The sequence below is a fragment of the Nyctereutes procyonoides genome, unplaced genomic scaffold (genome assembly GCF_905146905.1).
Source record: "Nyctereutes procyonoides isolate TBG_1078 unplaced genomic scaffold, NYPRO_anot_genome, whole genome shotgun sequence".
Taxonomy (NCBI): Eukaryota; Metazoa; Chordata; class Mammalia; order Carnivora; family Canidae; genus Nyctereutes; species Nyctereutes procyonoides.
Window position 1 is genome coordinate 19889900 of NW_026575035.1, and position 25671 is coordinate 19915570.

The following is a 25671-nucleotide window of genomic DNA, read 5'->3' on the forward strand; positions in this document are numbered from 1 at the left end:
AACATCTCTTCACATTGTTGTGAAATTTAGATCATCAGAGATAAGGAGAAATCCCTAAAAGCTGCCAAAGACAATAAACAGTTCCCTACAAAAATTCAAGAATCAGACTGATGCCAGACTTCTTATCTAGAACACCGGATGTAGGAGAGCCATAGAGTAAGGCTTTCAAAATTTGACATAAAATAAGACTTAACCTAAAATTCTGTACCTTACCCAATTACCAATTACACATGGGGGCAGGATAAAGACATATTAGACATGCAAGAACTTAAATGATCTTTATATTCTTTCATAGGAAGTTACTTAAAGATTGAAGAAAATACGAGAAAGACAAAAACAGGGTTTGGTTTACCATTGAGAGGTTGAGCAGTGAAGATATATCCCAAGGTGACATAGTTCAGTAGCTCCTGAGAACACATGGGCTAGATGGGAGTAGAAGACAAAAGGCATGGGGAGGACTTACCATGGAGGAAGGGGATCCCGCCCCCAGCAAAAGGACCCCAGACAACGAGTAGCATAACTGTAAGAACATGAAAATATAAGAATATTCAACACTACTATTTGGTGAACAAAAATAAAGCTTATTAGAAACTCTAGGCAAAACCAAAAGCTGTGGGAGAAAATCATGGCCTGTTTTGGCAAATTCAAATGTATGATTTTAAGTGCTTTGAAGAGTGAATTCCAGGGGACTGTGATGTTAAGGACATTTTCCTTCAAGTGGCACATGGATGTGTCCCACCAGGAAGGATATATAATACTAGCATGCCACTTGGTCTAAAAGTGAATAATAATTTAATAACCATAGTAAATTTAATTGTTTATTGATTTTTAATTAAGTCAGCATATGAAAAAAAAGTGAGGTTACAGAACATAATACAATGGTAGCAACCTTTAGAAAAATTTACAACATGGATGTAAAAGAGTGATTTACAAAAGAAGGAGGTAGAAAGGGAGGAGGTTTAGGGAGGACAGTATTTCCATCTTATATAGAGGGGACCTACATAATGATAGACTATGAAATAGTGTACACTTCTAGAAGAGCTGAAAGTAGCTATCGGTGATCTTAAAAATAAAACTGTTATTCTACTGGTAAAAATGGGTTTGGTTGGAAATAGCAGAGATTTAGAATTCAATACAAGCAAGCTACTGCAAAAACTAGAGGCAGGTCCACTGAACAAAAGAGAGGAACGTTCTTTTATAGAGGAAAGAGAGATTTGGTAGGAGGTGTTAGAAACAAAAAGTCCATTGGAGTAAACAGGGAGTTAGAAGTATAGCAGCTTCTCATTGGCTGAGTTGTGAGGTCTCTCACTAGCTGGGCTGTTAGGGAAGAAGGGAGGAAAGGAGGTAAGCTTTTCTTCCTCCTGCCAGAATAGTAAAGTAGTACCCACCTGCAGGTTCCCTCACTTTCTGTTGAATTTGCAATTGACCGTGAGTTGTAGGGCATGAGAGTCCCCCTGTTGAACCTCCTGATTTCATTTTCTTGGTGGTTTCCCTTTATTCATTTTCATGTCATCATCAACCAGCAAAGAATAATGGAGCTTAGTTAAATCCAAAATTAAAATTTAGGGGTACCTGGGTGGCTCTGTGGTTGAGTGTCTTTTGGCTCAGGTCATGATTCCCATGATTCCCATCCTGGGACCCACATCGGGCTGCCTACAGGGAGCCTGCTTCTCCCTCTGCCTAGGTCGCTGCCTCTCTTTCTGTGTCTCTCATGAATAAATAAACAAAATCTTTCAAAAAAAAAGTTGTGAACTTAGCAATGAGTATTTTTAAAATTGGTTTTTACAAGTGACACCTTTTTCTGATGATCAACACTTACTTGCTTGTTGCTTCAAGAAGGAAATAAAATCGTGTTGCCATTTAACTATTAACAATTAGAGAGGAATTCTCATTCAGTCTCTAGTCCCGTCCAACAGTTTTTGAATGTTACGAGATTTATAGGTTTCTGATGAGGTATCTGGGTTGTTTTTTTTTAAATTAAAAAATACCACAGGCTATACATCAAAGAATGTGCCCTGAAGGGCTGTGGGAGACATGCAAGACCTTAGGATTTGGCGTCCTGGGTTCAGGTTTATCCCACAATGAGCAGCAGCAACAACCTGAACCAAACTCTACTTCTTCAGGTCCCCATTTTCTCATCTGTATATAGACAATTAATAATTAATTATGATAATCAATTATAATAGTAATATCTCTTTCACCTACTTTTCTGGTTTGTTATGGTCAGATGAGAAAATGTAAGTTAAAATAACTTTAACCCCTAAGTAGCTGGCTCACATGTTTTTCTTAATTCCAAAAATGCTATTTCCATAGATATTCTTAAATTCCTGCTTTTGCAATTGTGTGGAAGACTCATTTTCAAGTTATACATGAAAAGGCATCTCATTAATTAATAGTTGAGTCTTATTTTTGACCTAAGCATAAGTTACTCAGCATGATTATCTGTTTTATTAACCATTTCTCCTCTGTCAGTGTCCAAAAAATCAAACCTACTTCTGAAAACATTATTTTTCAGCAGTGAGAGTATAACTAAAATTATAACATATGCTCCAAAATAAAAACCAAAATTTTATTTCACTTTATTTTATTTTTAAGAGGGGTGTAGGGGCAGAGGAAACGAGAAAATCTTGAGCAAGCTCCATGGTAAGAGCAGAACCAGACCTGGGGCTCGGTCTCAACCCTGAGTCCATGACCTGAGCTGAAATCAAGAATCCAATGCTTAACTGACTGTGCCACCCAGGAGCCCCCAAAAAACCCACAATTTTTGGTAAAATTTTTCTAATAAGTATTTAGCTTCCCAATATTTTGACTTTGGAAAGGAAAACACTTTATATTGATATACACCTATGCTTGTTTTTTGCTTTTTAAAAATTTTTCAGTTTTTCACATGGTTTTCTGGATAAATCATAATACAGGCCAATTTGTCGTTATAATCCTTATATGTTTTATTTCATTTAAATATTACTACGTAAATTTTACATAATAACTTGTATGAAATGGCAAAGGGCATGATAGAACAGGTAGGAAAATTCAGAAAGGCACAGAAACTGCACACTTAAAAGTGATTAAGATGGTAAATTTTAGGGGCAGCCCTGGTGGTGCAGCGGTTTAGCGCCGCCTGCAGCCTGGAGTCCCGGGATCGAGTCCCACGTCGGGCTCCCGGCATGGAGCCTGCTTCTCTCTCTGCTTCTCTTTCTGCCTGTGTCTCTGCCTCTATAAATAAATAAATAAATAAATAAATAAATAAATAAATAAATAAATAAATAAATAAATAAATAAATAAATAAATAAATAAATAAATAAAGAGTCTGTTAAGATGGTAAATTTTAGGACACCTGAGTGGCTCAGCAGTCGAGAGTCTGCCTTTGGCTCAGGTCATGATTCTAGGATCCTGGGATCAAGTTCTGCATTAGGCTCCCTGTGAGAAGCCTGCTTCTCCCTCTGCCTATGTCTGTCTCTGCCTCTCCCTCTGTGTCTCTCATGTGTAAATAAATAAAATCATTTCTAAAAAATTATAAACTTTATATTATTATGTGTTCTTGTAACTATAAAAGACAAAAAATAAATAAAAAGAAAGGCACAGACATTTAGATCAGAAGGCAAATGAGTAATTGTGAATTCAAGTTACTGAGCTCTTTCTACTAACATTTCATGAAGTAATCAAATCTTAAAAGAAGCTAATAATTAATAACATTGCCCTATTCTATTTTTTATTGCCCTATTCTAATATGCCTGTTCTCAAAATGGCATGAATATGAGCAAAAGTATAACACGAAACTAGAGCCCTTTCTCCACCTTCACACCGTACCAAAAATGTAATCTAATTCAGCAAACAATAGGAATATGAAATGCGTCCTTTCGAATGTTATAGTCATAGGAGAAAGAATGACCATTTGCTAGAATGCTTGTAACCTGCCCCCCAGAAATTCTCCTGTCCTCTTTTCTAATGGTCACAACTTGAATATTCCTGATTTGTAAGGCTGAACATCATTCTGTTCCATTCTTTTGCAAATATAACTGCTGTGATTTTGTTTTGATGATTAGGTCTTAGCAATCACGGTGAGATTGAATGGATGCAGATGCTACAGATGGATGTGTCATAATAGCACTAAACCACCAGAAGGAGCTCTAAAACAGACTACTGGGAAGAATTAGACCTGCTGGCAAAGAGGGGGAAATAATATATTGTCTACAGATGGAGAGTTTAAACCACATTAAAACTTAATAAAGGATTACAAAGTGGCTGAGGGAATTATAACACTAAAAAGTCTTCAGAAGACAGAATACAAGTGCCTGAAGGCATTAGGTTGGTACTGTATTTTTGTGGGTTTTTTTTTTTTTTGAGAGAGAGAGAGAAAAAATACACAAGAAATATTGATTCAATTAGTGAAGCCAAACAAGCCATGAGATTGTAAATGAGAGTAAATTTACACAGGGTTTCTCAACCCCTCCATCTGCCAGAATATTCTTTTCAGTGGAGTCGGCCTTATGCACAAGCTTTGGAGGATGTTTCAAAAGATGACAAAAGTTTCCCTTCACCAGACATCTCTCTTTTGAGTAATCCCTAGGGCCTAAATTCTTAAGATCACATCTTACCCTAAGACCTTTAAGCTTTGTTACGTTTTATCAAATATCACATGTTTAACTGCGCTAAGGCTTCACCTCAACTTGGATGGCTAATACTGATTATTGGCGGGAGTTGGCTTAAACACCATAATCTTTTACTTCACATCATCCTATGGTAGGAAGGTACAGCTTTGAGGGTTAACCTGATGATGCTTTTTAATTATGGGGAGAAGATCAGGTGTGCAAAGCACTGTCTGTAGCCAGCAGAATATTGTGTCCGGAAATCTGCCAAGACCAACCGTGGGCACCTGTGGAAAAAAAAATTGAAAAGGCATAAAGATAGTAACAAATTCCCTATGTTGGCTTCCTAGGGCTGTCATAACAAAGCATCAGGGACTAGGAGGCTTACCCAACAGAAATTTCTACTCTCACAATTCTGGAGACTGCGAATTCAAGGTCAAGGTGTGCGCAGAGTTGGTTTCTTCCAAGTCGTCTCTCCGATGCTTGCTGGTGGCCATCTTCTCCCTGTGTCTGCTCACGTATACACCTGTAACCAAATGTCCTCTTCTTATAAGGACACCAGTCCTGTTGGATTAGGGCTCACCCTGATGACCTCATCATAACTAAATTATCCCTGGACAGACCCTATCTCCAAATATGGTCATATTTTGCAGTAATGAGGGTTAAACTCTCAACATATGAATTTGAGGGAGGGACACAACTTAGTCCATAGCACTCTCCTTTGCCATGTTGCCCATCCTTCTTAAAACTCCACAGCACAGGGGCACTGCAGGGCTCAGTTTGTTAAGTGTCCAACTCTTGATTTCAGCTCAGGGTCATGGGTTCAAGCCTGGCATTGGGCTACTAAAAACCTACTTGAAAACAAAAATACTCCACAGTGTTGTGGGCTGGCTATGAAGCAGTCGAGAGGGCCCGAGTTTTAGAGTTAGGCCTGTATTAAAATGCCAGCTTCACCACTTCCTAGCAGTGTGACCTGGGGAAATTATTTGGCCTCTTAGCCTTAGTTTATCCATTTGTAAAATAAAACTAGAAATACCTTCCTCACCAGGCAGTGACAAAAGCAGGAATAGATAATTAGTGTGAAAACATGGACACAGCCTCTCTCACATATGGCAGAAGCCTTGTCAGTCTTTCACTGCCCTAGAGTGATGACCCCCAAATTCTCTGCAGAGCTGATGAGGTCCCATGTGAGCTGATTCCCTTTTTTTGTCAGTAGAGTCTTTCTGAGGTAAGAAGGACCTGAGCCACATAAAATTTTCCATGCCCCTGACAGAAAAGAACCACCCCTTCCAAATGATAAAAACAAGGAATCAAAAACCATGGTGTGTTTTTCAATATTTATTTAATAAACCAATTTAAACATTCACAAACAGTATGATTGTCTACACAACCTCAGCTGGAGATGAGACCAAGAGTCTAAAGTTGAGGCTGTTAGGAACTTTTACCACATGTCTAGGCACCTCATAGAGTCTATGCTCCTGCAGCTCTGGCTTCTTTCACTTCATTTTGCCAGGCCCCTGTCTGCTCCAGGCACTTTCCTCACCACCCTGGACAACTGATCTCTCAGATAGAGACTAACAGCATTTCTCGAAGAAAGGCTTCCTCTATGCCTCCAGCCATTTCCTCAGTATGTCAGTGTGTCACACACCCAATTTCAGTCAGGCCACCTGATCTCACAGGGCCTCTGTACTTAATCTTTTTAGCAGTGACCACAATTGTAATGAAATAATTCACTCCATAATTGGTTGTTTAATCTCTGTCTCTCCTGCTAGGATGTAGGCGGCCTGAAAATTGGAACTTCATCTGTCTTGTTCAACTGTCTATCCCCAGAGTCCAAGGAAGGGCCTTGCCTACATATAATCCCACTTACTATACCTGAGTCAATCAATAGGTGAATTTAAGGTGAATGTAGCTTTCAGGACCCGATCCTCTCTTTACAGACTATTTTGACATTCTCGATTACAAATGCCAAGTCAAATCTACCTCCATGTATTCAATAACCATTCCTGTAAAACTCCAAGGTTTGAAATATCCTCATTGTATATATTTATCCCTGTATATCATTTCCTGTAAGAACAGGCAGTTGTGATGAATGGAGAGAGGGATAAAATATCATTGATAATACAGATGGTGTGACTTGGTAGTCATTAATGATAAAGCCTTCTGGAAATTATACCATTCAAAGAATGTCATCTTTTAGCATCTGTTGGATGATGAAATCTGTTGATGAAAACATGAAAGCATGCTCCTGGTACTGTATGCTTTTGATGGCTTCATTTTCACAGTGATAAACTTGAGCATCAGGAAGATATATATCTATATGTCCATTTTTTATGGAAAAAATGTATTTATCAATAAAGAAACAAACACCAAGGTGCTATAAACACAATTGCCAAAGAACGGTGTTTTACTCTGGTTCTCAGAGTAGGCAGGACATGTCCTCCACATTCTTCTTTAAACCCAGCTAGCTCACACCGATGAATGGGGAGCCCCATAGGGCCCAAATAAGTGGCCACCCCCATTCTGCACCAGTTGCTGTGTGAATGAGTATCAATTAAAGACCATAACAGAAGCAGACAATTCCACAGTTTTCATCTGTTTTCAAATTTAATTCTACTAAAATTTGAAGTCTAGAAACTGGGGTATAGCAACATAAGAAGAAAGAGATAATCTGTCCCCTTTGGCAGAATTATCTCCAGCTAGCCTAAAGAAAGTAGGAAAGAAGGAAGGATTCAAGATGTGGCCAACTCATCCATTCAACAAATGTTGACTCTGAGGCCACTACATGGTGGGCATTATCGTAGGCATGGCAGTGAAAACCTGTCCCTACTGCTGCAGACCACATGCCACAGCGGAAGGGTCCAGAGAGTCCCTGGAGCCATCACAGAGCTGTTTCCTAGCTGCCACTCAGGAGAATCAGGTCACCCCAACTCGCTCCTTTCCTCTCCCTACATCATGGGTAGCTCAGAAGTTTGCTATGGTAGCAATCTTTTCCTGTTCTCAGTAGAATCCTTCTCTCCTTCCCCCAAACTTGCACACTATCCTGTTTCTTATCTTATTTGGTGGTATCACATTCTGTAGTGATTTTGTCTCCTTGCTAGCTAGTCTTCATTGCCCCTGAGTTGCCTTTGTGAAACATAGGATTGGTCATTCTCTTGACTCTCTTTTCCAATCCAAAGTTATGTCCTGGCTCTCTGCAGCCAACTGCTCAAAACCTAAACTCATCATCATCCCTGCATTGACGTCCACAAGCTCCTCCTGCCTCCTTGTAAAGGCCTTTACACCTCCCGTATTCTTGTTATCCACTCTGAACTTCCTGCTGTTGCCCAAACCAGCCACAATCTTTCATGGTCTTTCTTTTTAATCTCCCTCTGTGTTGCCTTTGACTGAGATGCCTTCCTCTCCTTCCTGAGCTCCAGAAACCCCTTCTGAAACTAGTTAGCAGCAGGAAATTGCTGCTGTTTCTGGGGCCCTGCTTCTGGTTTGCCCATACTTTCTAATGCTGGTTCTGTTTAATTGTGTGCATGTCTATTTGCTCTGCTAGGTTATAAGTTCTTTGAAAATGAGCCACCATTTTATTCTTGTCTCTGCATTACCAATACCTGGCTTTAGGGTTTAGAACACTGTGTGATGCAAAGTAAACTATAGTGATTCCTGAATTAAGTCCTTTGTGCTTACGGATACGCGAGATGTTGGAATTGACAGAGGCCTATGGTATTTATGCCAACACTCTCTTGCACACAGCTAAGGGTAGTGCTTTGCGGGCAGCATTAAATTACAAATGCATGTTTAAATTACAGGTTTTGTGTCATAATATGTACATGGACGCTTTTTCACATTGAGGTTCTTTGGTTGCAAGCCAGAAACTGGATGTTTGGGCTCTGGTTACCTTAAATAAAAAAGAAAATTTTCTGGAAAGGAATTAGGAATACTGAGAATCAATGGGCAGGCTGAAGCAGCAGGGTTTTTATGGGCAGGAACCCAGGTAGCTCCAGGGACTAGTGAACAAGAGCAGCAGGAACGAAGCGGCAACAAGACCAGTTTTTCCTAGTTAGCTCCACTAGAATTAATCATTCGGTCATCCTTAGTCTGTATTCTACTTGGGATTTAAATTTTTTTTTATTTATTTATGATAGTCACAGAGAGAGAAAGAGAGAGAGGCAGAGACATAGGCAGAAGGAGAAGCAGGCTCCATGCACTGGGAGCCCGATGTGGGATTTGATCCCGGGTCTCCAGGATCGTGCCCTGGGCCAAAGGCAGGCGCCAAACCGCTGCACCACCCAGGGATCCCTCTACTTGGGATTTAAATTTCACGGAAGGTGCATGAAGTTTGGGTTCTGTCCCCAGCCATTAGCTGGGTGAGGAAAGAACATTTGACTAACAAAAAATTCCACCAGACTAAATTTAACAGTAGATAAAATAATCCTCAAAAGGAAATTAAACATGGTCTATGAGAAAGAGGCAGGGGATGCAGGTTGCCAAAAAGCCATCACCCGTGTTCTACACTCAGGTCCTAAAATTAACTTTAGTGCAAACACTGTAACAATTGTTGCAATATGATCATTATAAAACCATATTATTTTTCATCTATAGCCTTTCACTAAGAAAAAATAGACCCTTAATCCAATTCTAAAACAGCTTTTGTATCTCTTCTAAACTACTAACTTATGAGACCCTGGATATGCTGTGATAGGATGTAAGTGAGTGAGTAGTAAAAAAAATGGTCGATGGTATGGCAACATCAGTAAGTTCTAGTCATCATCATCCATCTGGATCTCCATCAAACCGTTATCGTTGTGGCAGAACCATGTGTCGCCACGGAATATTTCAACAGCCCTCCCGGGCCAGTGCTATGTTACAGCCCATTTAGCTCCTGTGTGGAACTAGTGGAGTCTCTTTGTTGAGGGAGTCATCGGCTCAATTAACTGGCATTAAAGTACTGTACCTCTAGAATCATAATCAGGAGAACATGATCATTTACTACCAAAAATATCTGAAACTTTTTCCCTGCTGGGTAGAGAGAGAAAATTAAATTACATGAAATAAACTCCCAGTTCTCCATATGTGAACTCTCCATGTTACAGATTGCCAGTTCAAGAGCTGCGATTTGTCACCATGGCCGTGACCATGACCCAGCTGGGCTCTGACATGCAGCTGAGAAATTATATGGATCAGAAATATGTTTTCTCTGGTTATCTGCAATGACAGTATACTTTATAAAAACTAAAGGAATAAAGAATGTTTCTTAAACTTGAGGTTTTATTTAAACTGACAGATTACTCTTCTTGTTTCAAATATCCCTTCAACCCTGTTAGAAATTCCAGTCTTGCTATAATCTATAATCCGGTTTATCACCAAGTTTCTCAGTGGCTATTTTCTCGTTAAGTGATTCCCAAAGTCTTAACCTTCTTATGTCAATTTCCATTCATTCCCCCCCCCCGTTCTTTTTAATAAAGTACCATTTTCTCTGATAGCAAAGGACCAAAATGTCTTTCATACTTTGCATTTTTTATTACTTATAGGGTAAGAAAATCTCTTTTATATTAATGTAAATCATTTATAATTCAGTTTATCACACCAACCAGAAATCTTAGCAGTCATGTGGTTGACTGAAACCTTAGAGCTGTGATGTTTTTAACCTTTCCTGAAATGACAAGTGTGTCAAACAAGTAAGACATCTCTAGCTAACAATGTTTGCAATCTCTCTGTCAGAAGCTGCTAGATTCTAGAACTTTCTGATGGTTTTGTTTATTTAGTAGTTTTCAGTTTTTTGGTCTACCAAACCCATTATGCTTTTATTTTTTTTTTAGTTTTTTTATTTTTAGATATTTAAAATTTATTTATTTGTAGAGACACACAGAGAGAGGAAGGGAGAGACAGAGGCAGAGGGAGAAGCAGGCTCCATACAGGGAGCCCGACGTGGGACTCTATACCGGGTCTCCAGGATCACACCCTGGACTGAAGGTGGCACTAAACCGCTGAGCCACCCGGGCTGCCCCCATTATACTTTTAAAAACTTGAAAACTTTTGTTTATGTGGATTATAGCTATTGATATTTACCATATTAGAAATAGTGAGAAGTTTTAAAAATATCTTAAAATGAAAATGATAAACCCATTATCTGTAAACATAAATAATGCATTCACCAAAAAAACATGTTTTTAAAATAGAATTAAATATAAGACTCGGTTTTGTTTTGCATTTTGGCTATTCCTTTAATATCTGGCTTTCATAGAACAAAATTGGATTTCCACAATCTGCTTGTGCATTTAGTTCATATGATATGTTGTTTTGTTGAAGTATATGAAGAAAATCTCATCTCACAGGGATATGTGGTTAGAAAAGGGAAGACAATTTAATAGCTTTCTTGTATAATTGAATATTCTTCGTTGGTACTATGCTGGAACCCATCAAGTGGCAGCCTTTTAAAGAATGGTTGGGGCAGCCCTGGTGGTCCGGTGGTTTAGCGCCTGCTTTCGGCCCAGGGCATGATCCTGGAGTCCCAGGATTGAGTCTCGCGTCGGGCTCCCTGCATGGAGCCTGCTTCTCCCTCTGCCTGTGTCTCTGCTTCTCTCTCTTTCTGTATCTCCCATGAATAAATAAAATATTTTAAAAAATAAAAATAAAAGAATGGTTGGATGTGGAAACCAAAACCATAAGTGAACCAAAGTGAGTTTCTCTTCCTCTGTTACATGAAAATCCATTAGTCTATCTCTCATTCTGAATGGTTCTTTTAAACATGTGTTTGTGTAACTTCCAAATGCCGACAGATTTCATTATTGCAATGTCAAAAAAAAGTCACACTTGCTAATATCCTCACTGATTTCATCAAGAACATTCTTTCAAATATTAGGAAACTATAAAGCTCATGGTTTTATACATGTTTTATACAAAAATTCTAATTTTTGCTTCAAAGATGTGTGTGTGTCTGCATGTGTTGCACAGTACTTAGAGAATTTCTTGGGCAGCCCCAGTGGCTCAGCAGTTTAGCTCAGTTTAGTCCAGTCCAGGGCCTAATCCAGGAGACCCAAGATCGAGTCCCACGTCCGGCTTCCTGCATGGAGCCTGCTTCTCCCTCTGCCTGTCTCTGCCTCTCTCTCTGTGTCTCTTATGAATAAATAAATAACATCTTTAAAAAAAAAAAAAGAAAGAAAGAGAATTTCTTACTGAATGGAAAACTTACTCATGGGTTATAATTTCTGTCATGAATGACCTTTGAACTAGATCTTTTTCTTTTTTTAAAGATTTATTTATTTATTTATTTATTTATTTATTTATTTATGATAGACATAGAGAGAGAGGGAGAGAGAGAGAGAGAGAGAGAGAGAGAGGGAGAGAGGCAGAGACACAGGAGGAACAAGAAGCAGGCTCCATGCAGGGAGCCCAACACAGGACTCGATCCTGGGACTCCAGGATCGCGCCCTGGGCCAAAGGCAGGCGCTAAACCGCTGAGCCACTCGGGGATCCCCTGAACTAGATCTTTCTATAGACAAATCATTTCTTCTTCTGTCAACCTCCACTTTTTGGCAAATATTTTGTAATATACAAAATGGTGTACATTTATTTTAGAAAAATTTTAAATTAAGCAAGGGGCACCTGGGTGGCTCAGTTGGTTAGGCATCTGACTTTTGATGTCAGCTCAGGTCTTGATATCAAGGTCATGAGTTCACACCGCATGTTGGGCTCCACACCTAACAGGGGCCCCCTGGGTGGCTCAATCAGTTAAGCATCCAGCTCTTGCTTTCAGCTCAGGTCATGATCTCAGGGTCCTGGGATCAAGCCCTATGTTAGGCTCCTCACTGAGTGGAGAGCCTGCTTGTCTCCCTCTCCCTTTGCCCCTCCTCCTGTTCACTCTGTCTCTCATAAATAAATAAATCTTTTTTAAAAAATTAAATAGGAAAATAGAAAAATAGATAAAGTATAATTCCACTAATAAAGTTAATGCTGTAAATATTTAATGTACATGATATATCTGTTTCTCTCTAATTTGTCTTAGTCATTAGACCTATCTAGGAAAAGAATAATCAAAAATAATTCATGCCCTAAAGTAATTTTCCCCATTTCCATCTAAATTAGATACAATGCTTTGCCAGGTTTTTTGTTTTTTTTTTGTTTGCTTGTTTTTCTTTCTGGTAAACAGTTCCATTACTTTTTCAAAAAAAAAGTCACATGTAATTTTCTTATGGCTGCTATATAAAATTACCATAAACTTAGTGACTTAAGTCACCACAATTTATTATCTTACTGTTGTGTAGGGTCTCACTGAGCTAAAATTGAGGTGTCAGGAAGGCGACTTTCCTTTCTGGAGGCTTTAGGGGAAAATCTGTCCCTTTGTCTTTTCTGATTTATAGGGGCCACCTACATTCCTTGGCTCATGGCGTCCTTACTGTCCTCAAAGCCAACAAGGATGGCTTGAGTCCTTCTCACACTGCTGTCTGATTCTTTCTTCCGTAAGCATGTCTCTCCCTAAATACAACTAGGAAAGGACTCATGTGATTAGACTGGGGACACAGCCAGATTATCTAGGATAATGTTGCCATTTTCAGGCTCCTTAATTTAGTCCATCGTCAAAATCTCTTTTTCCATGGAAGGTATATATTCACAGGTTTTAAGAATTAAGATCTTCAGGGAGCTATTATTCTGCCTTCCATAATTATTGGCGGCATCTGAGGAGGCTTCATTATTTTTAAAAGCAATTTATAGCATTTAAAAAGTAATATGTTCTACTTGCATAGACTTCACTGGCTATCTTATTCATAAATCTGTGCTGAAGTAGACTTGCAGGTTTTGTTTTGTTCTAACTATGACTATTTTAGGGCTTAAGTTCTAATTTCCAGACTCTTTTTGTATCTAGAGACAGATAATACACCCTTTATCTTCATCTTCCACCTGCCATTTGCCAATTCCCTTTAAATAAATGATTACATTAAATCTGGCAAGCAACACAATCCTAAGTGATAAAAGAAAAAAAGTGGTCTGTTTCATAAACAAAATCTCTTGAATGTCAAGGCCATGTGTAGAGTGATACTTTGCATCTCTTTCACAAGGACAACCGGGGCCTGTTTTACTGTCAGCTTTCCAAGTTGGCCTTTTTTTTTTTTTTAAGATTTTATTTATTTATTCGTAAGAGACACAGAGAGAAAGGCAGAGACATAGGCAGAGGGAGAAGCAGGCTCCCCGTGGGGAGCCCGATGTAGGACTAGATCCCAGGACCCCGGGGTTACATCCTGAGCCAAAGGCAGACGTTCAACCATTGAGCCACCCAGGTGTCCCTCTAAGTCAATCTTAAGCCCCAGTGAAGAAAATAAAAAATAAAGATAGAGTGAAGCAGTTACTACTTTTTGAACAACAGCACAAAGGGAGACTCTACCTCATTGTTTGGAGAAGGGAATTGAAGGGATTGGAACAGTGGAAAAAGAGAAACTCCATTGAAAGGACAAAGTGTGGACTCTTGAATTTGAATTTGCCAGGATACAGACTAGAAAGACACATGGCACACACATCTAAACCATGTGAGTGAGGTAAGATAGATTTGTTAGCTAAGTTCAAAATACTACTATAAGGGGCAATCTGAAAATTGAACAAAAGAGTACAGTAAGTGAGAGGAAATACCACATCACAAAGTAGGTAATAGACTAATGGAGCTGAATCTTTCCTTCTTTCATCACTTCATCGATGAGATACGCACTGGACAGATAACTCTACTAATCACAAGGGATCAGAAATGAGTGACATGAGCTCTGGCCCTTGAAGAGATGTTACTAGAGGAAGGTAAATAGGCATGGGAACAAATAGTTACATTATAGTATGATCTAAAATTAAACTGTGGGGGCACCTGGATGGCTCAGTGGTTGAGTGTCTACCTTTGGCTCAGGTTGGGATCCCCAGGATCGAGTCCCACCTTGGGCTCCCTGCAGGGAGCCAGCTTCTGCCTCGGCCTGTGTCTATGCCTCTCTGTCTCATGAATAAATAAATAAATCGAAAAGAAAAGAAAAGAAAAGAAAAGAAAAGAAAAGAAAAGAAAGAAAAGAAAAGAAAAGAAAGAAAAGAAAAGAAAAGAGAAAGAAAAGAAAAGAAAGAAAAGAAAAGAAAAGAAAAGAAAGAAAAGAAAAGAAAAGAAAGAAAGAAAAGAACAAAGAAGGAAAGGAAAGAAAAAAGAAGGAAAGGAAAGGAAAAGAAAATTAGACTAGAAACAAGAAACACTGAAAATGCTTGGCATTCAGTATCTACTGTGTCTTAGTCAGGGTCTGGCTAGGTAAAATGGCAACCGGGGATGGCTCAAGGAGGAAGTGAAATTTGGCTTGAGTCATGAATGAGAAGTGGGAGGACAAGGAAGTTAGTGAGTTCAAAGCAACTTTGCAAACACTTGGGTGTGTAAGTATGCATCCTTCCTGGGCTTCTGAAGCTTGGGGAGATGCAGAAGTGAACATGAGCCAGAAGTCAAAGAGCCATGTAGTCAGGACAAAAGGCCATATTTTTCCCACCCCTCCTCCCACTTCTCATCTCTTCACTTCTGTTATAATGAGAAGCCAAATTTCTCAGGCCATTGACTGACACAGGACACACATTCCAAATCTGATCCCATCTCTCATCTCCTTTATCTCCCCAAACTCTTAAACTTTCCTGCTGTGTTAAAGTTCTTAATACCCCAAGTACCTTTGGATCAAGAAATAAGTGTCTTTGTGCCGCTGAGTAGTTCCTTAGGAAAAAATTCCTAGATGTGAATTCAATGAGTCTTGCCACCTATCTATCTATCTATCTATCTATCTATTTATTTATTTCTATTTTTTTAAATTTTTTTATTTATTTATGATAGTCACAGAGAGAGAGAGAGAGAGGCAGAGACACAGGCAGAGGGAGAAGCAGGCTCCATGCACCAGGAGCCCGACGTGGGATTCAATCCGGGTCTCCAGGATCGTGCCCTGGGCCAAAGGCAGGCGCCAAACCACTGCGCCACCCAGGGATCCCTCTTGCCACCATTTAAATTGCCCTCCAGAAGAGCTAGCTCACTTGCCTATCCCTTCTCACCTCTGTTTTCAGTGACATCATGCTGGTAGCTTGAAATTGGCCATGACTGGAGTATTTATACCACAGCTATTGGCAGCACTCCAAATCAGTCTGTTTTCTCCCAGCTTGCTAGTTGCTAAACCTGTACCAGCAGACACCTGAAACAGGTACTGAATTTTACTATTTGTTGTGTTAAAGCAGTACCCAATACTCTTCTCACATGTACCCAATGCTACCATTAACAGCACTGATTATTTGGTAATTTTATATATGAAAATGGCATCTCATTGTGTTTTACTTTTTATTTATTTTTTAAAAGATTTTATTTACTTATTTATTTAGAGAGAACATGCAAGAAGGCGGAGGGGCAATGGGAGAGAGAGAGAGAGAGAGATAATCTCAAGCAGATCATGGCCTGAGCCAAAATTCCAAGTCAACACTTAGCCAACTGAGCCAAGTAGGCACCCCTACTTTTTATTTATTTACCAATGAAGTTGACATTTCTGCATTCTGAAGGATATAAAATATATCTTAAAGTCACTGCTTCATTTATCATTTGCTGCTTAACTTCTAATCTTTTTTTAAAATATTTTATTTATTAATAATGAGAGACACAGAGAGAGAGGCAGAGACACAGGCAGAGAGAGAAGCGGGCTCCAAGCAGGGAACCCAATGTGGGACTCCATCCCCAGACCGAGGATCAAGCCCTGAGCCGAAGGTAGATGCTCAACCACTGAGCCAGGCACCCCTTACCTTCTAATCTAATCAATTCTAATCTCTAATAGACAATGAGGATAGAAAAGTTCCTGGGTTTATAAAGTCCTCACTCATGCAGGCAAGATACTCTGTGCGGATAACAGATTATGAGTGCCTTCTGACAAATGCATGTTACCTGAGGAGAAAAAATTTGATGCAATTGTGGGTGTATATATTTCCTGAGGCACATTAGGATTTTGCAACTGGCCATAGAAATCTGAATTTCAGAAACAATACTAAGTGTGTGGGGGAAATCATTTAAAAGTTTTCAAAATCTAGCTTATAAGAATTGCCTGGCAAAACTGTGAGGTCTACTGACCTCAACACTAACTCAAAAGCCTGAATAGGCACAAAAGGGAAAAGAACAGGTACATGCCCACATGGCCAACGTGGAAAAATGCAAATGGTTATGCGTAGCGTTTACTGGGAGTGGCAGAGTTAACATCTCATTGCTGCCCCACAATCTGGTCCTTCTCACATACTTTTCACTTGTTTTCCTCCCCTTCTTCACTGAGCCATGTGCTTTGGGAAAAACTCATTCCTACTTTAATTTTAGAGTTGGCTGTGGTCTACGGCCCATAGAACATTCTTTTTTTCTAAAGTCTTTGATTCAGAGTAGTCGTGTGACCTAGGAGGTCTGAACAAGGTGAATCTCTGGATCCTTGCTAAGATACTGGGCTAGATGTGGTCTCTCACCCTGAAGGAGAAAATCTAAACTGCCTGTGAGCCCTGTAGGGAGGGGGACCAAACTTACAATCAGCTAATGATGCTGAGGGTCTAACAGTAGAGTAGCTGTGTCTTTGATGAAAATATTGAGACTGGCTCAATAAACCCTGAGGCCCACTCTACCTCGGATTTCCAGGTACCTGAGCCAAAAATTCTCCTTGTTACTTAAGCAAGAAGTGAAAGGGAAATGGCCAATAACTGTTCCCATCTGACTTTCAAAGCTGTCTGTGTAGGTTCTGGGCTTCTATCAGGCTAGTTACAACATAGGAACATTTAAACATTTAAATCATATCCAGTGAGGGCACCTGGGTGGCTCAGTGGCTGACCGTCTTCAGCTCAGGTGGTGATTCCGGGGTCTTGGGATCGAGTCCTGCATCAGGCTCATGGTGGGGAGCCTGCTTCTCCTTCTGTCTACGTCTCTGCCTCTCTCTCTCTCTGTGCGTCTCTCATTAATAAATAAATAAAATCTTTAAAAAAACAATCAGATCAGATCACTCCCCGCTCTTTAATCCCCCAGTGGCTTCTGTCATGCATTGTTAACAATGACAATAACAATACTGATGAATAGTCCAGTGCCCTCCCTGGCTCCATGACCCTGGCCACAGATACCTTAGCACCCATCCTGGAGCACACACTTAGCTACTTCACCTCATGTCTCAGTGCCGCTATGCTTATTGTCCCTTTCTGTCTGGAATGCCTTTTCTGGGATCTTCACAATTATGTCTAAATTCAATCATTCACTAGCTCAAGTATCAATCATCAGAGGGGGCTTCCAGGACCCCCTTACTGAAAGCAGTACCTACCCCCTTCACACTCTATCCCTTGTTCTGCTCTAATTTGTCTTCGTAGCACTTATTCCTGCCTGAATTCAGATTATTGCCTTTAATTCTGTCCATCTCAGCAAAATGTAAGTTCCATAAGGGCAAGGACTTTGTTTTATTTACAACTGTGTCTCCAGCACCTGGAGCATTTCCTGGCATGCAGCAAACAGTTGGTACATATTTATTGTAGAAAAAAATAAAGAAGACAATAGTAGTCTCAAAGAGTGATGGTCCTTAAGAACTACCAAAGTATAGTCCTTGACCATTTTTTATTTTAGTAACAGGGTACATACTGCTGATAGGGTGATTTGAGAACCCTCCTGCCTGGCTCTTTCTACTATCCTGCCTTCAAGATTCAAATACTTGTTTTCTTAGCTTCTATTGCTGCCACAAATTTGTTATAACAGTTCTGGCCAATGGGATGGAAGTGGAAATCTGGAGTGTGTCTCTGGAAGTGCTTTGGGTTGCCTCGTAAAAGAGACAAGCAAGTCTGACTCTCTTTCCTCCTTATTTCTGTTCAGAAGCCAGGTATGATCATGGCGATCCAGCAGTGATCTGTGGACCACATGGCTGGCTATAAGTCTAAGAGAAAAGTCATGTCATATCACTGAACTATTCAAACAAAACTAGTAATGAGAAAAAGAACTTCAACTGTTGACTGAGTTTTCTATTACCTATAGCGCAACAAATCATAACAGACACAGTGGTGACAAAAATATTTACTGAACGACCACTAAGTGCAAGACACTGTGGTGAATGGTAATGTGGATACAAAGACCAACAAGTCACCGTTCCTATTTCCAAGGAGCTTCTAACCTAAATAGAGAGAAAGGCCTCAATAATATAACATAGACTGGGATCACTGTTAAAATCCCCATCTGACTGTGAGCTTTGTGAAGTCACTATCCAGTGCCCACGACTATGTCTGATGTATGCTGGTATGAAATAAATATGTACTGAGTGAATGGGTGGTAGATGAATTCCACCTGGATGCATTGGAGAAGGCCTCAAAGTCTTGAGCGGAAACTTAGGTAGGATTTCAACAGGGAGAAATGTTGGGTGAAAGGCAAAATGACATATCAAGCAGAGAACAGGAAGCTTCAAGACATAATGGTAGCAAGACATAACATATATAAGAGAATGATGATTAGCCATTTTGTCTAGGTAAAAAAAAAAAGTATGCTACCACTTCTAACTTAAGAAAGGGTGGTAATTAAATATGTATGCGTTCATAAGATTTTTAAAAATAAGTAGACATTCTTCAGAAATATGCATTACTGAAAGATATTTATCTTACAGATAAAGACAACGTTCTTGTTTACTCTGCTGATGAATTTCTTGCAAATGGGAGGTACATAAATGTACTTATCGTCATCTGCAATAAACACAATTTTTAAAAAATTGATGAATACAACCTTTTTGAGGTTTTCAGAGTCTGTAAAATAAAAGTAAATATACTACTGAGAGTTCAAAAAAATTTTTTTTGGTGATTGCAAAATAGCTTTGAATGGAAACTGTTTTAAAGGAATAAAGCTCTGAGTTTTATGAGGAGGATAACGGGGGAAGGGGTAAAGAGATAAGGTCCCTCCCAGAGCTTCACCGTATTTCCCGGATGCGCAGTCACCTTCACTTGAGGTAGGCAATATTACCACAAGCCATATTTGTAAACAACTAAAGATCACATGGGCTTAGGGCTTTAAGTGGTCTTATGGGAGTTCAATGTTCTGTCCAAAATTCCCATTTCTTGAGGGACTGTACATTTCAAAGTCATCTGTCTCTCATCCTCCACTGCGGTCTTTTACTTTGCTCCATGTCCTGAAATTTTCCCTTACGTCTTCCCTGGTAGGTACCCACATAGTAGAGCCTTGGAAATTTGCTACTCAAGTTCATCCTCACACACCTAAACCTAACACATTATCCTGGTTCCTCCTTCCTCTCCCCCACCCAATCACAGCACAGGTTACAATGGCCTGTACAGTGAGTGCAGAGAACCAACCTTGGGAAGTTAGGCAGGAGAGAAACCAACCAAGGATACTGAGAAAGAGGAAAGACCCAGGGAAGAGGGGGGAAAAAAAAAAAAAGCAAAGAAACTGTGGGACTTTGGAAGCCATGGAGGAAGGCGTTTCCACAAGGAACTATGAGAAATGCAATGTTCACCTATACCGAGTTCTGCTGAGAGTTCAGGGAAGTTGAAAGGAGAAAAGTGCCTGGTAAATGTGGTGACTTGGCAACATTTCAGACGAGTGATGGAAACAGAAGCCTGGTTAGAATATACTGAAGAGAGAGAAAATGCAGACAACCTATTCTGACAGGTGTCTCAAAAAGTTTTGCTAAGCATAGGGAGCCAGAAGGAATTAAAGCAACATTTTTTTTTTAAACTATATATTTGGATGGGAATGATTCAAAAGTGAGGGAGAAATTGACAAAGCAAGAGCGAGAAAGGGAAAAGAGACAAGAACATAACTATAAAGGCTACATTGTTGAGAAAGAAGTTGGCCTTTTGTAGGAGCAAATATATCTCAAAATAGCAGTAATGAAGGCAAGGGAGCAGATGCTAGTAGGCTGGATGATTTGGAGGCGGAGGGTGGTGACTGAGGAAATTCCATCTCGTTTTTTTTTTTTTAATTATTTTTTAAATTTAAATTCAATTTGCCAACATTTGGTATGACACCCAGGGCTCATCCCATCAAGTCAATTCTGGCTTAATTCTCCACAAACACAAACTCTGTGACAGCAGAAGCATCGATCTTCTTCTGAGCTATTGTTCAAGAGGATCCTTTTGAGCAAGTTTCTTCCCCTCCTCTAGTCAGAGACAAAGCCGGGGAAGTTAAAAATTACAAAGTGTAATTAATCAGTGTAAATGCTGTATCTGTATCTGCTAGCTGGCAATTATCTTGGGGCCTGAGAGACAGAAGCCGATCCTTCCTGATGATTACATTTCAAAGGAATGGCTTTCAAGTCCTTGAGAAAGGCCCTCCTGAGTTGTAGGAGGTACACATATGCCTACCTCAAAGATCCAGAGAAAGAATTCACCATTGTAAACCCCTCTTAGTAAATGCTTACGAAACAGCAGTCAGGGGCTTATGTTAGGTGTTGGCTACAACAAACGGTAGATTCTTTGGGCAACCTTGAGTTTTCTCAGAAAGGGACTTTAAAGGAGGCTAGGGTCATCCCAAGCACCAGGCCTTGAGCTGTTAGAAACCATGTTAGTGTTGATTTAAGTCTTTTAATGCGGGGGAGAGTGTGGACAAAATCATTTGTGCTGGGAGTCTGTAGTTTTTATAGGCCACGGTTGAGGCCTAGCTGAGAAGAAGGTTCAAAGAGGCCCGGCTAAAGTTTGGTCAGGGAGAAACTGTCACTCTCCACCCAAAAAGAATCACATTACCCTTTAACGTTTAAAAGGAGAAAACTTGAGCGCTGTTTTCTTGCCTTCTTCCAGCCGAAGTGATACCTCTCTTCTGAATTCATAACATGTGTTGTATTATTTCTCATATAGAAAGCGATCATGTGTCCCCCTTGCAACTTTCGTTATCCTACCTCACCACGTATCTGTTGGCGCACTCGTCCTGGCACTCCGATCAAGCACGATTTCCTATCGGTACACGGAGCTAATGTCTCTGCCCTGCTTTTACAGTTACAGGTTCTGTGCAGCACATGAGAATCACGTGGAAGGGACTTAAGACAAGTTACCGGGTATTTATGCAGCTTCACTCGTTCAAAAACAGTTCTAACAGGTGCCCACTTTATGGGTATCATTTTCCCAATGCTGCTAGGATCGAACTCAGTAAGATCCATCTTGGCTTTTAATCTCGGCTTTCCATCTCCCCTTCAGGGTCCTGCGGCATCTTAGTGAGCTGAAATACACATTTACATAGAAGCCTTTAAAAACCTTATTCTGCAAAACCTGATCCGTAAGGCGATACTAGGTAAGTGTCACCATATATGTAATCTAGAAGTTTATTATTTAAGAATCCCTTTACAACCACAGGCTCAGATTCAGGATATATCAAGGAGTCGGTCATAAGGCAGCGGGATACCACTCACACCCACTAGGCGAGCCATCACCGAAAGTCAGACAGTAAGTGTTGGCAAGGCCGTGGAAAAATTGGGGCCCCAACACGCAGCTGCTGCTGGGCATGTAAGATGGTGCAGCCGCTCTGGAAGACAGTTTGGCAGTTTCTCAACACTCACACACAGAGCGACCGCATGAGCCGGCAGTCCCGCTCCTAGGTATGTAGTCAGTAGGAATGGAAGCATCTGAGCTGCAGAGACTCGCCCGACGGTGTTCTCAGCCGCCTTGTCCACGTGAGCCGCACGGCGAGAGGATCGACAAAATGTGGCATATCCACACACTGGGAGAGTCTCCGGCAATAAAAAAAGAATGAAATACCGAAACACGGATGGACCTGAAAAGCATCTATGCTAAATGGAAGGGGCCAAACCCAGAAGGCTGCAGGTGTACGATCGCATTTGTACGGAGTGTCGGGAAGAGGCAAATTCCTAGAGGCGGGAAGGGAAGGTAGAGCGGCGCCTGCCGGTGGGCTGGGGGCGGGGGCGGGGGCGGCAACCGAAGGCTCGGGCGGGGCGGCCGACCCCGAAGCGGGGTGCGAGTGCGGGGCCACAGCCCCCAAGGTACACCCTAAGTGGGGGGCTGCTCGCTGCGTGAGTTGCCTCAAGCACGCCCTTAGAGAAAGAGAAGGGAGCCCCGCGGCCCGGGGGCGCACCCGCAGAGGTGGGGGGCCCCGGGCGCGGCGGGCGGCGGGCGGCGGGCGGCGGGCGCGGCACGTGGGCGCGGGGGCCCCGGGGGCCCCGGGCGGGCGGGCGGGCGGCCCGCCCGGGCCTGAGTCACGGCGCCGCCGGAGTCCCCACGCCCGCCCGCTCGGCTGAGCGCGGCGCCGACGCCGGGCCCGGGGCGCAGCGTGGGGCGGTCGGGGCGGCGCGGACCTCGCAGCCGGCTCTCCGGGCCCGCCCCCGGCCGCGTCCCCAGTCCCGCCGGACCCCGGCGCCCGCGCTGCCCGCGCTCCATGGCGTTTATCCGGAAGCAGCGGCGCGAGCAGCAGCTGCAGCTCTACTCCAGGGAGAGGTGAGCGCCGGCCGGGCCGCGGGGGGCCGCGGGGGACCGCGGGGGGCGGCGGGGCCGCGGGGGGGGGGGCGCGTTCCGGTCCCGGGGCGAGCTCGGCGGGTCCCGGCGGCCGCGGCCCCGCGTTGTGCGGAGGGTGCGGGCGGGGTGCGCGGGCCGGCGGCCTCCCCCCGCGCGGCCCCGGCCCCGGCCCCGCCTGCACCGGGCGGCTGCGGTGCCTCGCTCGCCGGCGCCCTTCGCCGCCAACTTGTGCAGAGCCAAGGCCGCGGGCGCGCGGCTCCCCGCGGGGCCGGGCCTGGCCGGGCCGGGCCGGGCTGGGCCGCGCCGCGCCGCCGCCGAGGCCTTGCTCTGCCGGAAGCCGAGGTCCGGCCCGCAGGCGCGCTCCGGGGCGGCGGCCGCATGGTCCGCAGCGTCCGCGGGGAGGCCCCGCGCTCCGCCGCCCCCCGCCCCCCGCCCCCCAGCCCGCGCCGGATTTGGGGCCCCACGAAGCCGACGCCCGGACGGGCCCGAGCAGCACCGCTCCCGCTTCCTGCTTCTCAGCCCGCAGGGGCGTCGTTGCGGAGGCGCTCCCCGCTCCCCGCTCCCCGCTCCCCGCTCCCCGCTCACCCGCGCCCCGCTCCCCGCTCACCCGCGCCCCGCGCGGCTTCTGCCGAAGCGACTCCCTTGCCCGGTGCCTGCAGGGACCGGGAATGAGCCGTTTTCCGTGATTTTGATCGTGAGAGCAAGTTCTCCAGGAGGGCCGCTAGCAGGTCACCTTGTGGCGTGATCAGCGCTGCGGGGGAGGAAAAGGAAAACCTTCCTTCACCCTCGAAGGGCTGACAGCTGGACCGAATTCACATAAAATAGATTAACGGGAGGAGAAACCCAAGTTTTACTACCCGCGTGCAGAGGCCCAGCATTAGAGTAGAGACCTAAAGAAATGACCAAGGCAGGCAGGCAGTTTTTATGCATTTTTGGGACAAGGAGACAGTATGTTTGTGAGGAATCGACAGGGTAAAGAAAACAGGTGTTTGGGGGCTTTAATTAGTGGATTCTAAGCAGAATTTAGGCTGAGGGAGTGGATTAGAAAACAGCAAGGTTTGTTTATCTTTCTTTTTTTTTTAATTTTATTTTTATTTTATGATAGTCACACACAGAGAGAGAGAGAGAGGCAGAGACACAGGCAGAGGAGGGAGAAGCAGGCTCCATGCACCGGGAGCCCGATGTGGGATTCGATCCCGGGTCTCCAGGATCGCGCCCTGGGCCAAAGGCAGGCGCCAAACCGCTGCGCCACCCAGGGATCCCTTGTTTATCTTTCTTGGCTCTAAAGTCCTTATCTCAGGTGGTAAAGATGGCTTTTATTTTTATTTATTTATTTTTTTTTAGCACAGGGAGGGTATTTCTCACATGGGACATTTGTTTCCTGCTTTTAGGAGGACAGAGGAGGGTCTGAGTGACCTTGCACTGGCTATTAAGTAGCTTTTATTTGAAATTATATGCCAGAGGGGCACATTTTGGGGCAGCCTGCCCTTGGCCCCGATAGTGGACACCAGCAAAGCAGATTACACATGGAAATACAGGCTGGAGACTTTAAGGCTTGTGTGTGGTCTTGCAGCATCCACACTTGTTTTATAGATGTGACTTGACTGCTTTCATCCAGACATTCATGTCCTTTTCTAATCTCTAATGTTGGCCTGGTCAGGCTATCCATGGTTCCATGGTTTAAAATTTCACTCCCCCCACCATAGAGAAGATGACAAGATGTATCCAAAAAAAAAAAAAAAAAAAGCATATCTTGGAAAACATTTTTGGTTTTGTGATTATGTTTTATCCACAGAAAGGCTTATTTTTTTTTTAAGATTTTATTTATTCATGAGAGACACAGAGAGAGAGAGGCAGAGACAGAGACATAGGCAGGCTCCCTGCAGCGAGCCCGATGTGAGATTCGATCCCGGAACTTCGAGATCACTCCCTGAGCCGAAGGCAGCCGCTCAACTGCTGAGCTGCCCAGGGATCCCGAAACGTTTATCTTTAAATAATGAATAATAACTGGACCCTAAATAAAGTAACTCACTTGTAGAGGCTCTTCCGACTTCATTTATAGGGCTTGTTTCATATGAAGGAGCTTGAGTTTCTTTGTTCTGTACCAGCATCATTAAGAATTGGGGGTATTCTGTACTAAATAGACGAATGTGCAAATTTGCATTGTGAGAACTTAGAAACACTTGAATTGCCATCATGTTCTTTGCTCAAAGAATCATTTGTAACAATTCTGTGGCCTCTTTGATATAGAGGAAAACCTGTTTTCTTTAGACCTGCCAGTTAATGTGATAGCTGTAATTTTTGTTTCATTTGGTTAGTTTATGCAGCTCTGCAGTGTCACACAAATCTTGGAGTCTGCACTGAGGTTTCAGCATATAATCTGCTTTGTTGGTATCTATTGATCACTGTGACAGGCTAGCAGTGCACGGAGATAACTGTAGCTCTCACAACCAAAACATTTATTCATCTGTCAGGAGGCAGCAACTGTTCTGAGCATCAGTAATCAGAAGAAGTTGGTGCCGCATGTCTTGGATATATTTGAATCTTACTTGCTCACTGCCCCAATTTTTTAATGCTCTGCTCCCTGGCTTTGCAATCTTGGACTGATAAGCCGACTTTAACCCAAAAGGTGTCTAAAGAATACCAGTTGGATGAAAGGAATCTGTCTCACAA

At 42.6% G+C, this 25671-nt stretch overlaps 1 protein-coding gene and 1 long non-coding RNA gene across 5 annotated transcripts in view; one reads left to right on the forward strand and one right to left on the reverse strand.

Moving 5' to 3' along the window:
* Positions 1 to 2920: 2920 nt before the first annotated feature.
* Positions 2921 to 24665, reverse strand: LOC129505404 (uncharacterized). 2 transcript variants are annotated; one of them, XR_008663518.1, is made up of 5 exons: positions 22089 to 22211; positions 21588 to 21751; positions 4976 to 5113; positions 4770 to 4874; positions 2921 to 3213 (listed from the first exon to the last, which is right to left on the reverse strand). It is a non-coding gene; the product is annotated as an uncharacterized LOC129505404 (long non-coding RNA). The 2 variants fall into 2 exon arrangements; XR_008663517.1 differs by lacking the exons at positions 21588 to 21751; positions 22089 to 22211 and adding an exon at positions 23606 to 24665.
* Positions 22206 to 25671, forward strand: part of NSMAF (neutral sphingomyelinase activation associated factor) — a 57104-nt gene continuing 53638 nt past the window's right edge. For 2 of the 3 annotated variants that reach the window (XM_055318433.1, XM_055318435.1), the window contains exon 1: positions 22788 to 22980. In XM_055318433.1, the coding sequence (XP_055174408.1) occupies positions 22922 to 22980 (59 nt within the window). In that variant the 5' untranslated portion in view covers positions 22788 to 22921. Of the gene's footprint in view, positions 22354 to 22787; positions 22981 to 25671 lie in introns of those variants that run through there. The other variant, XM_055318434.1, reaches the window with a different exon arrangement.